Source organism: Thunnus maccoyii, chromosome 7, assembly GCF_910596095.1.
Source record: "Thunnus maccoyii chromosome 7, fThuMac1.1, whole genome shotgun sequence".
Lineage (NCBI taxonomy): Eukaryota > Metazoa > Chordata > Actinopteri > Scombriformes > Scombridae > Thunnus > Thunnus maccoyii.
In genome coordinates this window covers 26,959,167-26,972,940 of record NC_056539.1, presented here as the reverse complement: position 1 = coordinate 26,972,940, position 13,774 = coordinate 26,959,167, and the positions used below count along the sequence as shown (strand labels likewise).

At 39.5% G+C, this 13,774-nt stretch overlaps 1 protein-coding gene across 1 annotated transcript in view; it reads right to left on the bottom strand.

Moving 5' to 3' along the window:
- Window positions 1-1,182: 1,182 nt before the first annotated feature.
- Window positions 1,183-13,774, bottom strand: part of lrrc7 (leucine rich repeat containing 7) — a 73,237-nt gene continuing 60,645 nt past the window's right edge. Inside the window, exons 25-32 of the mRNA XM_042417798.1 lie at window positions 13,557-13,769; window positions 12,029-12,196; window positions 10,652-10,771; window positions 10,286-10,490; window positions 9,518-9,777; window positions 8,574-8,666; window positions 4,026-4,100; window positions 1,183-2,394 (exon numbers count right to left, since the gene is read on the bottom strand). Of these exons, the coding sequence (XP_042273732.1) occupies window positions 2,284-2,394; window positions 4,026-4,100; window positions 8,574-8,666; window positions 9,518-9,777; window positions 10,286-10,490; window positions 10,652-10,771; window positions 12,029-12,196; window positions 13,557-13,769 (1,245 nt within the window). The 3' untranslated portion in view covers window positions 1,183-2,283. The remainder of the gene's footprint in view (window positions 2,395-4,025; window positions 4,101-8,573; window positions 8,667-9,517; window positions 9,778-10,285; window positions 10,491-10,651; window positions 10,772-12,028; window positions 12,197-13,556; window positions 13,770-13,774) is intronic.

Genomic DNA, 13,774 nt, shown 5'->3' with positions numbered 1-13,774 from the left:
TTGCATTTACACGAAGACAGAAAATGAACTTCTTCACTTTTTTTTTCCTTTTTGTGGTTGCTTCTGTCATGTTAATACAATTTCTGAAGCGTGACCATGCAGGTCAGATTTTATATAAGACCACACTGCCATGGCTTCACCTTTGGCCAGAAACCTCTCATACAGTCTCAGTTTTTAATCTGAGTTGACATAACTTGGTTTCCCTGTTTTATAAATGTCAAATTCCAAACAACACCTGACCCAATCCACATATAATTTTCAACATTCACCAACAAAGTTGGCACATCTAAATTTCCATGTACACCTAGTGTCAATTTGCATCTTCTCAGGTTACAAAAGTTACACTGAGATTTCAAGTGAAGCTAAAGTCTTTGTCATAGAGATCAGATCTTTCCCTGATTGTCTAAAAAGGTAAAATCCGATTCAAGGCCGATTTACCCGTTAAGAAAGACTAACGGTGTGTGTTATACCTTATTGATTCTGCTGGGGAAATTCTCTTTTCACTTGCTGCTTTGCACAGGGAGGCCAGAGGTCAGGGCACTTCAGCAGAGCAGATGCTCTGGATTTGATGCTGAGCCAACAATTGAAACAGTTTCCCTACTCACTAAAGCCATGCAGCTGCTCTCGCTGTGGACAGATATGATCTGGTCCACAGTGAGGTGAAGCTCTGATGTTTTGGGCCTGTGTAAATACAACCAGGGAGGGTCAGAGGGTCTATATGGCACCAAGTATAGAACATCAGTCTCACTGTAAATCAGTGGTATAATACATCTAGAGTCTTCTAGAGAGTACAGGCCTCTAGAAGCCAACAGAAAATGGCTGGCTGACAGTGACCAACGATATGAAAGCATGCTGTGCATTTACCATACAACTCAAACAGCTAGAAAGGGACGTGACATTGCTGAGACAATTGTAGAAAACACTTCAAACTCTCGAAATGTGGCACAAATGTTATAGATAGTGTTACAGTGTGTGTGTGTGTGTGTGTATGTGTGTGTGTGTGCGTGTGTGTGTCAGTATGTCTGGTTTTATAATAACATTTGAAGTCAAAGATGAGGTTAGAATATAGATATGCAATGCTGCATAGAGCACACCATTGTATATGTGTTGTGTATGAGTGTACATGAGTCTCTGTGTGTGTGTGGGTGGGTGTGTGTTTGCCTGTTGTGTATGGCAGTGTGTGTGTGTGTGTGTGTGTGTGTGTGTGTGTGTGTGTGTGTGTGTGTAAACATTAGCATGAGTTGCTCATTAGATGGCACTGCAGGACAAGTTAGGCTCTGCTGAAAAGCTCAATGGGCAGAACCTCGGAAATATTGCTTTAGCTCTTTTCAGCACAGCTGTGCAAGCAAACAGTTTTTTTAAAACAGAAAACAAGTAGCAGAGATGGAGTATGAAAACTGTTTTCTACACAGAAAAATTGTGGTGTATATATGCTTTAAAAAATTGTCCATTTGGAGAATCCCTGTATGTTCATATGAGAGAATTGAGAATGTGGTTTATCAACAATAATAATATTAATCAAACTTTTAGAGCTGTCTGTCCAGGCCCCAAGGAGAGTGCAGCTCTAGGAGGCTGCAGCTCTATATATGTACACAAGGCAGAAAGTCTTAAGATTTCAATTTCTGTACACTGGAGGCAATAATACCTGCAGAACAGAACAGACGACAGCAGAACAGAACAAAGCACAAAACAGTGAAAGAAAGAGGAGAACAGAAGAAAACATAAGACAAAAGAATTGAACAGAATACAATACTGCAGAGAAAAAAAAAAGAAAAAAAGAACAGTGAAGAACATGGAAAGTGAACCATGTGCTACACCAGGAAAATCATTAAAAATCTACCATGGACAGCAAAATACAAGGCAGTGGAGAAAAGCAAAAATACCCCAGAACTCTAACTAACCAACAAAACAAACTACTCAGACTGGCCAATCAGATGACTGCCTAATTAACAAACCAACCACAAAATCCAAACTGCAGCAGCCCTGTAGGGACTCAAAGGGTAGAGTCCTCTTGTAGTCTGTCCAACCGTCGATCAGGTCCCCGACCGCCGGTAGACAGAAGAGCCGATATGTTTCCTATGGTACATTTGGCACTAGTATTTGCCTTTGGTCCAGCAATAGGCAAAAAAATGTCTGTGTATTCCCCTAAAAAGGTAAAAAAGGCGGCTCATTTTTCAGGTCCACAAGCCTCCAGCGGAGGGCAGGTGGTGTGGCGTGGGATGGCGATGAGCAGAGAAGAGAAACGATGTTGTGTTTATTTGTTTGTTTGTTATAAAACTATTTCTAGCACGTGCTGCTGTCTCTCAGAACCACCAAGTCCACCGTCCACTGGAAACTCTTCAGCAGAGAGACGGCTGTCTCGTGCTCCATGTGTAAAAAACTATGTCCGTTAGCCTGCAAGGCAAACATGCAGCACAGTCAACAGCATGTGTGTGTGTGTGCAGTTTTTCCATACATATGTATATGTGTGTTTGTGTGTGTGTTTGTGTGTGTGTGTGTGTGTGTGTGTGTGTGTGTGTGTGTGTGTGTGTTTGTGGAGGGATGGAGGGTCACTGCCATCATTATCTCAGAAACACATCACTGTTGGGGAAAAGAGAGAGAAGAGGAGGAGCTACACAGTCATGCTGTAGAAAGAGAAGGGGTAAAGACAAAAAAGGGCTTTTTAGATGAGTTAATCCAGCTAAACTGTACATCTGTGGAGAAAAGACGAAAGGGAAGGAGAGAGGGGAGGGAAACATGAAGGGGTTCATGGTAAAGCACTAATTATGACTACATGGTGCAATCCTCACACTTTTCTTTTGGGCAAAACTAGCAAATAGCTACACTACTTTGAAATAATGGCTACAATAAATATACTAATGCATGTAAGACAGTAAGAGGGTGAGATTTGTACTATTCCAGTTGAGCGTATTTTGTTTCAATTTTGACTGATTTACAAAATATTCCAATATTTGTGTCTATTGTTGCTCCTTGTAAAGTAATATCCCTGCAGGGTGTAAACATAAATTGTTGCAGCATCAACCTTATAATGTGACCATGTTTACTCATAGGCACTAAAGTTTGCTTTCTCACAACTTATAAAAAAGACAAATAGTCTAGTCATCTGATAAACCACATAATTTGGCGAATTACATTCTGTTTACTTTCGCACACACAATCTGCTTTCATGGCAAATTACCAATAACAGTCGTTCTCAGAGGGTAGGCTGACACATCACAACATTGTCTTTTTCCAGTGTGGTTGAGCTATTATTCTGTTACCTTTTAGAAAAATCCACAGTGTTCAAGCCTAAATCTTATCCAAAGTGACTGCATTTTAAGACCAATTATGCAGTGAAAGAATGTAAATCTTGAATAGCACAAAAACACAGTGTGGCTTAATACCTGTTTTGATTAGAAACTGAGTTAACTGACATGGAAATATAAGAAATTGAGCTCTGCTGGATTTTGTGTCATCACTGCAGACCTATGGCAGTTACAACCAATGCTGCATGATGACGTAGCCTCATTTAAATTCAGCACCGATATCTTATGCAATGGCCTTCACAACCTTCCTTCACTCAGGTTTTCAACAGTATAAACTGTTAGGCCATTCAAATCCAGCTGTAATCTGTGACCTCAAAAGTTCTTGGTTGTCATTAGCTAAAGAAGAAAGATGGGCGAAAGGTTGGTGGGGGGGCTTCTGGGGGGGTCATGCCAGATTTCTAGACCAACAGATACACACACAGAGGCAGAATATACAGGCAGGAAAATGCTGAAGTCTGATACAGACTTGAACCCTAATATAAACTCCATGTGAGCTAACACCAGTGGGTGGGTTACGGCTTATCAATGATTGTTTGCTGCTGTTGGATAGCCTATGTAATAAAATGTTACTTTACATGGCAGGTAAAGTGTTTATGACTTCCTCCTTTGTCCTGCTAAATGCCCTGCCTCCTTGTTTAAAATAGGGGAAAGGTAGGGAGGAAAGGGGGGTAAAGGTGTGGCTGTTTCTGGCCCATCTGATGATGAGTGAGAGGGTGTTACCTGCAGTATCTTGTCTCCAGGCTGCAGAGCAGAGGCGGCGGGCCCGTCATGCTGTACCCTAGTAACAAAGATACCCTATAAGTCAAAATGATACACCGTTAGGACAACACAGGGACACGATGGTTTAGAATCTTTGCCTTTCTCATTCTCATCTCAATATCCACCCCCCCAGAAAATCACATTTCTGCCAAAAGTTTAAGGGCAGTTAAAAAATGCATTCTCTTTGTTCTGAATTTGGAAAGGCATGCAAATATACCTTTGACAACAAAATTGCAAGTAATACATAATTACTGAACTCTAGTTATTCAAAGTACTTGAGTTTACATTGAACAGACTAGTTTTAATTCAGCATCTATCTTAAAATCTACAGAAGCTGAATGATACAGTCCTCCCAAAAAGACAGATTATACATGCCAAAATGGTTTATCACCTAATTATACAGATAAAGACTTGGTGACAATTAGACATAAAAATAGAAAAATAGATAAACAGTAAATATATATAAAGAATAGGGGAAGAGGAATAGGTGTGGAATGGGTACTGACTAGGGGAAAGAAGTAGGTAGCAGGAGGGGCAGAAGATATTTCATCCCCCATATTTTCCCTCAACAACCCAAGGCAGAGATTGTAAAAACACCAACATCTTTTCACAGAGAGCTGAAAGATGTTTTTGCACACAGAAAGTGTAGGACAATGCATCTGTAACAGCTCAACATGTTTCAACAGGTTGCGCACGTGTTGAACACACAATAGTGAGCATAACAGACAGATGTGCCACACAGAAGTGACACTAGTTAATAAAGAACAATACGATGTAGTAGTGATAGTGCAGTGGCACCAACATACTATAGGCTATGAGTGAATGCAGGAACAGACACATACAGGTATATTGCATAGAAGTGCATATGTTAGAGGTATTAGTTAAGCTACTATACACAATAACATTTATACAGTGAGCCTCATAATTAGATAAGAAATAAGACTTTTTTTCCCCTGGGTTTGTCATATTTTCAGATTCAATTATGCCATTTCATATATGGCAACATAGTAAAAAAAAACAACTTCATAAAATGTTATTTGGATAATTTTAGCACTTTGTAATGATCCCCTGACATCTCAAGCACTGAAACCTATGACATGTCCCTGTCAGGTCACATATGGAGCTCACTGTACATTACAAATGTATTTGTTAGCAGCTGAAATTGGTTAGCGTTAGTCACAACGATCAAACATTTACAGACTATAAAGCAGTTGCACACAAAGCTGCAGTGCCGTACAAAAACCTTCCATCTTTAAAATGTACTTTTTCAGTAAATTTGAAAAAAAAAAATCTGCAAATCATGCCAAAGCACGGGCACATTTTTAACAAGATTAAGTATTATTGTTAATCTAGACAATCTAAATGAACAAGTTTCTACAATGTTAGTGGTCAGTATTGAGGATGAGGGTTTTGCAGCTCAGGGATAACACACATACAATATTCTCAGAGAGATGACAGTTGATACATATGTTTGTTATCAACAGCAGCTCAATGTGCAAGCACAGCATATCTAGCAACACTAGGAACAGAAAATTGGATTTTCACAACCCAGATGTGACTAAAAATCCATGTTCTGCTCCCAAAATCCCTGTCTTCTGTTCTTAAACCAAGCCTGAGAGGCTAATACATCAAAGCCTGGGATCTCACTTCTGTCAATACAGGAACTGAGTCCTGTCTCCATTCATTGAATCCTAATTAGCCAGAAGTGAAGTTGACCCAGTGGCTTAAAAGTGTCACAGTTAGTCTTTTAAATCAAACTCAGGAGAATATCACTGTCATTTCTTTCTTTTTTTTAGCAACCTGATAATGATGTCAGATGGGTTTTACAAATGATTTTAAGACATTAAGAAATCTGATTCATCGAGGTTAGAAAACTCTGTTCTCACAAGCAATTTTTGGGAACTTTCAACTACAGTATTTGATTAAATATAAAAGGTTTTCGGTGCAGAAGATTATTCTGTACAGGATATACATAGTTAGATTAGATCATCATGCGGAAATTTGCTTTTTAGAGACAAAATAAAAGGGTACTGGTGGGTATATTTACAGAATCTAGAGATTAAGCGATTACATTAAGAAGATTTCTCCTCAAATCACTTTGGAGGTCAAGAAAACATGAAGAGGGCGGCATCTTTTGTTTCACTTTGGATAGACAAAACAGGCCTTAAAATTCAAACTGGCACTTTTGAAGCCAATTTGCACATGAGAGTGTTTTACAAATATAAAACTCACTGAATCGTCTGGGAAACAAGTATGCCACTCTAGCCCAGATAAATCAGTGGAAGTAGTCTCCACTGAATTAACTGTAACCAACTGGGTGCAAACAACAAGATGACCACTAGAGGGAGCCACGATCCTGTGGAACAGTTGTGGCTGTAGTAGGCTCAAGGGATCAAAACCATAGATGTATAATTTATCAGTCAAGCTGTTTTGATACACAGTCCTTTTTAACTATTTAAACTCTCACTCAATTTAGCCTTAAGTTTGCCCTTAATTACATTAAAAGAAAATAAAACCAATATATGTATACTTGCCTGTAAATACTAAAATAGTCACTAATGAAGCTTTTGGTGATAAAAGGAAAAAAAACCTACAGGAGCTCTCATAATTAGGTCAGAATAAACAATTGAAACAAAATCAAAAGCTTGTTAGAGCTAAAACTGCTGACAGATCAGCCCTGAGTTGACTACCATTGATCATTAAATCATGAAAACAACATTTAACTGCTTCAGCAAGATGCCTCACGTGTGGATCAAAGAGGAAATGTTCATAGGGTAGGAAACAACAGAACTATAATAAGAAAAGGAGTTTCAAAAAAGGATATTTGGAGTAAGGAAAGCAGAAAGTTGTATCCTGGTGACAGATAACCACCATTAGACCCTGTGGGCGGGCTCTAAGGTGAGCAAACCTATACATTAAAATGCATATATCACATTTTACATTTGAACCATACACACTTCCATGACTCAGTGAAAAATGAACAGTTGCTGACGTTAACTGACATCACTGCCGATAACCAGAGGCTTAGCAGGTGATCATCATTGTTTACCATTCACTGAGCTCATGGGAAGCTGCAGTATGTATAGTGAATGTCAACATTTTACTTTAAAGTGAAATATTACAACACATTATACACTATCCATCCACCCCTGTTAACACAGATAAATATTTTTATATCTGTCTATACCTGTACTTCAAGTCTCCTATCTATATGCTGTATAAATTTACTGTGTGTATACCATAATTACTCATCTAAAGATCATGCTTTATGAATACGAATAGGCAGTTTTGACAAAATATTTAGTAGAATCACTTGAGAAACTGCTCATCTTCATTGGTTCCAATTGCTGCCTGTGCAACATTGCATTAATAATGGACAAACTGCAGCTGGTGGAAGCGTTATGGATAGACACAGAGATGGGAAAGATTAAATAACTGTACGAGTCAGCAACTTAAACACTAGTTGTCTACTCAAAACTTAAGTGAAATGATGAATTGACAGTTCCTGTATTATCAGTTCCCACCCCCGACTTAAATTAATTCACCATTGTGTCACATGGGCTGTGCAGAGGCTGAATGTTTTAAAGGACTCTTCTTACAGGCTTTCTATTTATAGACCAACTGTCTCCTCAGTTACTCAACATCTGAATAACAGTCAGTAAAATCTGTCATACTTCCCATCCCTAGATCAAAGCGTTGAACATCTAAAATCACCCACGATGTCCCAGAACTAAGCAGCCTTCCTAAAATAGCTGTGAGAGCTCCATGAGCAGCCGTGCTCCTTTAGACTGACTATAGCAGCATGTTTCTAGGACAGACTGCCATGTGCTGGAGGCCTGGGGGATCTGCAACCCCAACAGGCTCTCAGTTACAGGCACTCTGACAGAATCAGTCAAACTGAGAAGTAGAAATGATAAAAGAGTTTGGCATATCTTGTAATTAGACATCATGTATGCATGTGGGCACAGATATGTTTTCAAAATATGGAAATATTCAAGTTTGTTGATTTAACTTCATTTTCCAACCGACCTGACAGTGATAAGGACTCTTTTAAGATCAAATAAAAACATAAACTAAACTATTTACTATTACTATTTACTACATAAATGTCTATATCAAAAAGGCGTCTTGTATTATCAGTCCTAACTGCCAAACTCAAGGGTTTTGAGTATTTCAGGAGATTTAATTTAGATATACTTTACAAATAACCCAGATACATGAGTCTTAGGTATTTAAGTGAAGTGCAAAGGAAACTAAATCCATAAACAACTCCTGCTTCTTACCATTTCAAATACGTAAATCCTTAATTAATCTGCTATTTCCCAGTATTTTTTAATGTAACATCACAGACTCAAAGTGACTCAAAGTTAACCAAGTCAACTACTACCCCACAGACAGACAGACAGGCCGATAAACGAAACACTGCGGTAACGAGCAGCAGTTTCCATGGCAACTCTGAGGTAAAGCTGGGGAGGCTGTGATTGGCTGGCAGGCCAGGTCGGGTCGTACCATGTCGGAGGGTTTGAAGGGGTTCCCCTGGCCACTGATGCCACCAGAGATACTGAAACCAAGACCGGGGTTCTTCTCTATTCTCACACACAACTAGAGAGAGAGAGGAGGGACACACAGAGAGAAAAGAAAGAGAGAGAGAAAGAAAGAAAGACAAGTGAAAGTGAAATCTAAAGATCATAGCAGTCTCTACATGAGCATAGATTACATACACAACAGTAACGGGGCTTTCATGTGATGTGTGACATGCTCTGGCAGCTATATTGGAGGTCCTCCAAACTGAGCCACAAATACTCTTGTCAGAGTTTGACATAATGAAATGCTTCTCATATTTGGAAGGGCAAAAACAAAACCCTGAGGAAGATCAGCTGATGATGAGCCAATCTGTGTGCTGCAAATGACTTCATGTTCCCACCTAAACTCTCCATCTGTGAAATATCTCACATTTAGAACTACACCTCCGTGGCTTTTTCTAGACCTGTTTCTGCACAACCTGTCACTGCTAGGCTTGTAAAATCACACATGGATGTAGTGGTTATCAGTATATTTTGTTTCCTTGAATAGAAACATGTTTTCCTGCGTATTTGATCAGGTAACAATCATATTCTGTTATCCTGTTGGCTAGTTGTAACATGTAGATGTTAACCACTACTGTCTTTGCCAAATTTGTTGCCTGTTAGCTGACAAAGCCAACAATGACAATAGCAACAAAGAAAGCCAAAATCAGTTTACTTTGTCACAGTTACCTATATTTAGGAACAGATTTAGCTTATCAAACCATTCACTTTTACTTGTGTTGCTACTCAAAAGACCACAAAACCCTTTCTAACCTATGTACTACATACAGTATGTAACTGTTGTTTGAGCATAGCGCATTTTCTAAATAGACCCCCAAGATAGTGTGACATGTGTTGCCTCAGACAAACAGACAGACGGTCAGATACCTGTTCTTGGAAACCATCCGTGCTCTTCTGGCCTTTAGTCTGCAACAGGCAGCGTGCGCTCTGAGGCCGCGGGTTGGTGTGAGTGGTCATAACAACCTGATTGTTATGGACCATGCCCTGGTTGCCGTGGTACTGGGGGTTGGTGGCAGGCTGATGGGGGTTGTGGGAGGTATGAGGGTTATACTGGGATTGGTTCCCGGATGAGGACAGGCCCATGGTCATGCCGGCACTTGGGTAGCCCTGGCCAGGAGGGGGAAGGGCTGGATGGAAAAAACAAAGAAACTGGTAGCATTTAACACTAAATAAATAAAACTTTGTGTAATTGATTAATGTGTAGGCTGCTGATTTGTTACACAAGGTACACACACTTTCTGACTTTTTCTCCCAACTAATATCACACTATTATTCTACTGCTGTGAATCTACATATTTCAAATGTAAAAATTAGAAACTAAAAACTAATCTAAACTTGACATGACTTGACACTACCTGGAACTGGATTAAAAAAAAGAGAAAATAACTGAAAAACAAAAACTACAAATAACAGCATATTTCAGTTTAAAAAGGTAGACACCTGGATATAATTTTATTACAATTTAACGCCAGTATACAACTCTTGTTTCCATTTACACATTGTGATTGAAGTTAAGGATTGAGTGACAGCTTGTAACCCCAATAATTCAATGCGTTTAACTACTTACAATTAATTTCTAACTCCAAAATAAATCTGTACAGGCTACAAATGAACATTTTTTTAATTTACTTTTACCTTGAGACATGGTGCCTTGATATTGCCCCCCAGAAGGAACGACTGATAGGGGCATCCCTGGCTGGTATTGGCCCTTGTTCATCATCCCGCCATCGTAGACCTGCTGACCGACCACACGATGAGGGGTCGTGGCCGAGGAGGAGGAAGAAGAAGTGACGATCATGGTATTGTGTGATTGGTGAGATGGGTTATGGGGGTGGCCGCCCTGAGGAAAGAGGAGGGGGAATTAGGTAAGTGGAGATATTGTATAGTGTTAAGATGTTTATTCATCTGCATTTATAACAAATATGTATATGAGCTGTGTCCTTCCTTACTCTCTTGGTGGAGTTTGATTGAAAGGTACACTGATTACACAGCAGCTCTCACCTTTTTCATGAGGTTGTCAGGTGGGACATCCCTTCTGCCAAGTGAGTAGGGAGCCCACTGATTGCTCCCTGACACCCCCTCCTGGTCATTGTCCAGCATGGCAGCCTGCTGGGAGGGGGTCTGAGAAGGAGACAGAAACAAAGACAGAGACAGACCAATTAACAATTACTGAGAATGAACGAACTTTCATAACATACTTGTATGTACATGTAGACGTATGTCAACCTTTGTCTGCCTGAGTTTCAGACAGGTTTAAATCAATGTTATACAAGATTTTGTTATATTTTTAAGGATGAATAGGGTTGTACCACCTCAGTTAATAGATTCCCCTTCTTAATGAAGTAAAGTAGTACGGCATGCAGTGATACCACCGGTCAACATGGGCTTGAGGTTAAAGGTGATAAATATTGCATCTGAATAGAAATTACCTTCTTCAAGAGTCGCTCTTTTAATAGAATTCCCAACTCAAAATTGTGACTTTTTTGTTTATACTAAGTGTACAAGTATCAGATAGTAAAGACAGAGAATAAATCATCTTACAGTAAGCTCTACAAATAGTTTACTATGGTGTAGACCCACCGCTTTGTGTGTTAGACAACAAAGATCTGCATGTAGATTGACATAATGCATGTCAATAATGTACTTTAGGATGGAGAGGACAGATGTCTGTTTGTTGAGCTGATTTAGTTGAGGGCTTCAACTAACAATTATTATCATTATCTGTTGATACTTTCATGATTAATCGATTAGTTATTTGGTCTATAAAATGACAAAAAATGTTAATCACTGTTTCGCAAAGCCCAAGGTGCAACGTAAAATCTCTTGTTTTGTCTCAACCAACAGTCCACAACCCGAAGACAATCAGTTAACAATCATAGACAAATAAAGAAGCCAGAAAATATTCACTTTTAAAAAGCTGGAACCAGAGAATTGCAGCATTTTTTTCTTTTAAAAATGTCTCAAAACAATTATCAAAATAGTGGGTTACTAAGTGTCTTTTGGTCGACCAATCGATTAATGGACTAATTGTTGCAGCTCTTGTTTAGTCTCTGTTGTTTTGGTAACCTTGAAAAGTTGGAAGTGTCTAATAGCTGAAGTCAAACTCTTGAATTACCAATTCACCAAATTACCAATTTATACACACGTGATTTTCAGCCACTCCAAGAATATTTGGAACACCAAAAAATAAGACATATCACCCCCAGTTCATTGATGACAGCTTGAGATGGTAGACAAGATAGTTATAATAATCTAAATTATGATTAGTAATATGTCACACAGTTAAATAATAGTTCATGGTAGCTGTAGTTGGGTGAAGAGGCAGTGGCAGCTATGTGTGGAGTACCAGGGGTTCATTGTTCTCAGTGGGATACTCACAGTGTTAGCAGACGGAGGAGGAGGTAGTGGCAGCCAGCGGCCAGCAGGGGGCTCATGCTTAGTGTTATTGTAAAGGTTAAAGTTCAAAGTGCTGCTTTGCCCCTGGCCATGACCCCCGCCCTGACAGAGCATGCCCAGCGTGAGCGTGTTGTGCTTTAGGACACCACTCTGATTGGAGAAGACAACATCACATGACATGGGTGAATGAGGGGAGGGGAAGGGGAGCCTGCACAGCGGGCTGCAGCGTGGCGACAACACACTGTGAGCTCCACAAACAAACAAACAACAATAACACTGATAAAACAACAACAACAACAACAACAACAACAATAACAACAACAACAGTGCAGAGTTGCTGAAAGCACAGAGAAATGTTAGCTAGTGATTGGTCAATACACAAAGTGAACATTGTGTTATACAAGCAACAACTGGTGGATAAAGTCATTCCATTAGTTAATAAATTAGTATACTAGTGCTCACATCAGTTAGTAAGTAATATTGTATGTATGATCATTTAAAGAAGCCCAATCCCTAACTGAAAACATCTCCCTGCACTAAGGTCTTTTCCTTTGTAACGTTGCTCATGTTCAAAAAATTAGACCAAACTGGCCGTATGGAAAACATGCATTTAGTTTGATTAAATTAATTTAATTTGTGTTAGAGGCTGTGTTTCCACTTTAAGGACTTTATAAGGGATAAAATTGATACTCTATATCAGTGTTGATACATAGTTTCTGTATAATTACACTACCCTGAAAAATAGCCTTGTCTTTAAAAAGTGATTGTATTAATTCTTAAGATCTTGTGGTTTTTTTTAAACAAATGAAAATGTGAATGAGTGCAGTCTCTCAAAATAACATTTTAAAGAGGGACTGTTGAGGGATTGATTGATTTTTAATGGTCAAATTTGAAGCAGCAAATGACTAAATATCCCGACTTTTATTGAATGGTATGGGTCAAGCTCAAACATCATTGGGACTCTAAAATTTCTGTAATGCCACTCTAGTTTCATTAGACCCTTCCTGCATGATAAACATCTACATCTTCAAACTCCACACTCCCAGTGTAATAACATAGGCTCTCTTTAAAAAAAATACAATTACATCATCAGGGTTATTTTCTCAGACTTCGGAAAGCTACTCCAGAGACATAATACAACTGTATTCACAGGCTGTTTAGTACTTACAGCAACCGTCTTTAAAATAACACTGCTAGATATAACCTCACTGACTTTTCACTTGTTTGAAAAAAAGATTTTAAGACTCAACACAAGATCAAATGACTTGTCACATTACAAGTTGTGTGGCACTGCATCTCAGGACATGTGGTTTCTTCAGCACATATCCACAGTAGTGAGTGTGCAGTAGGTCAGGCTGACAGAGCGACAGTGTGGAGTGGACACACATGCAGCCAGACACATATCTTGTCAACTTTACAACACAGACTTAGACAGATACAGATTGGGAGGGCCTCCGAATGTGTGTGTGTGCGTCTCCCTCTTCCGTGTGTCTGCATCACATTGACGTACCCTGTCCAAGCGTTTGGCCTCTATGTGCCTGAGCAGCTGTTGCCTCCAATCGGCAGGCATCTTGGAGGTGATGTCTTCAGGTTTCTGTGGTACGACAGGTCTTACTTTGATGGTGTCATCGGATGGTTTCTCAGGGCAGGTTGCCAGGGTGTAGTCAGGGGGCATCTTCTCCAGCAGGGCAGCCATAGTGGGACGAGCAGACACTGGACGGGCCTGAG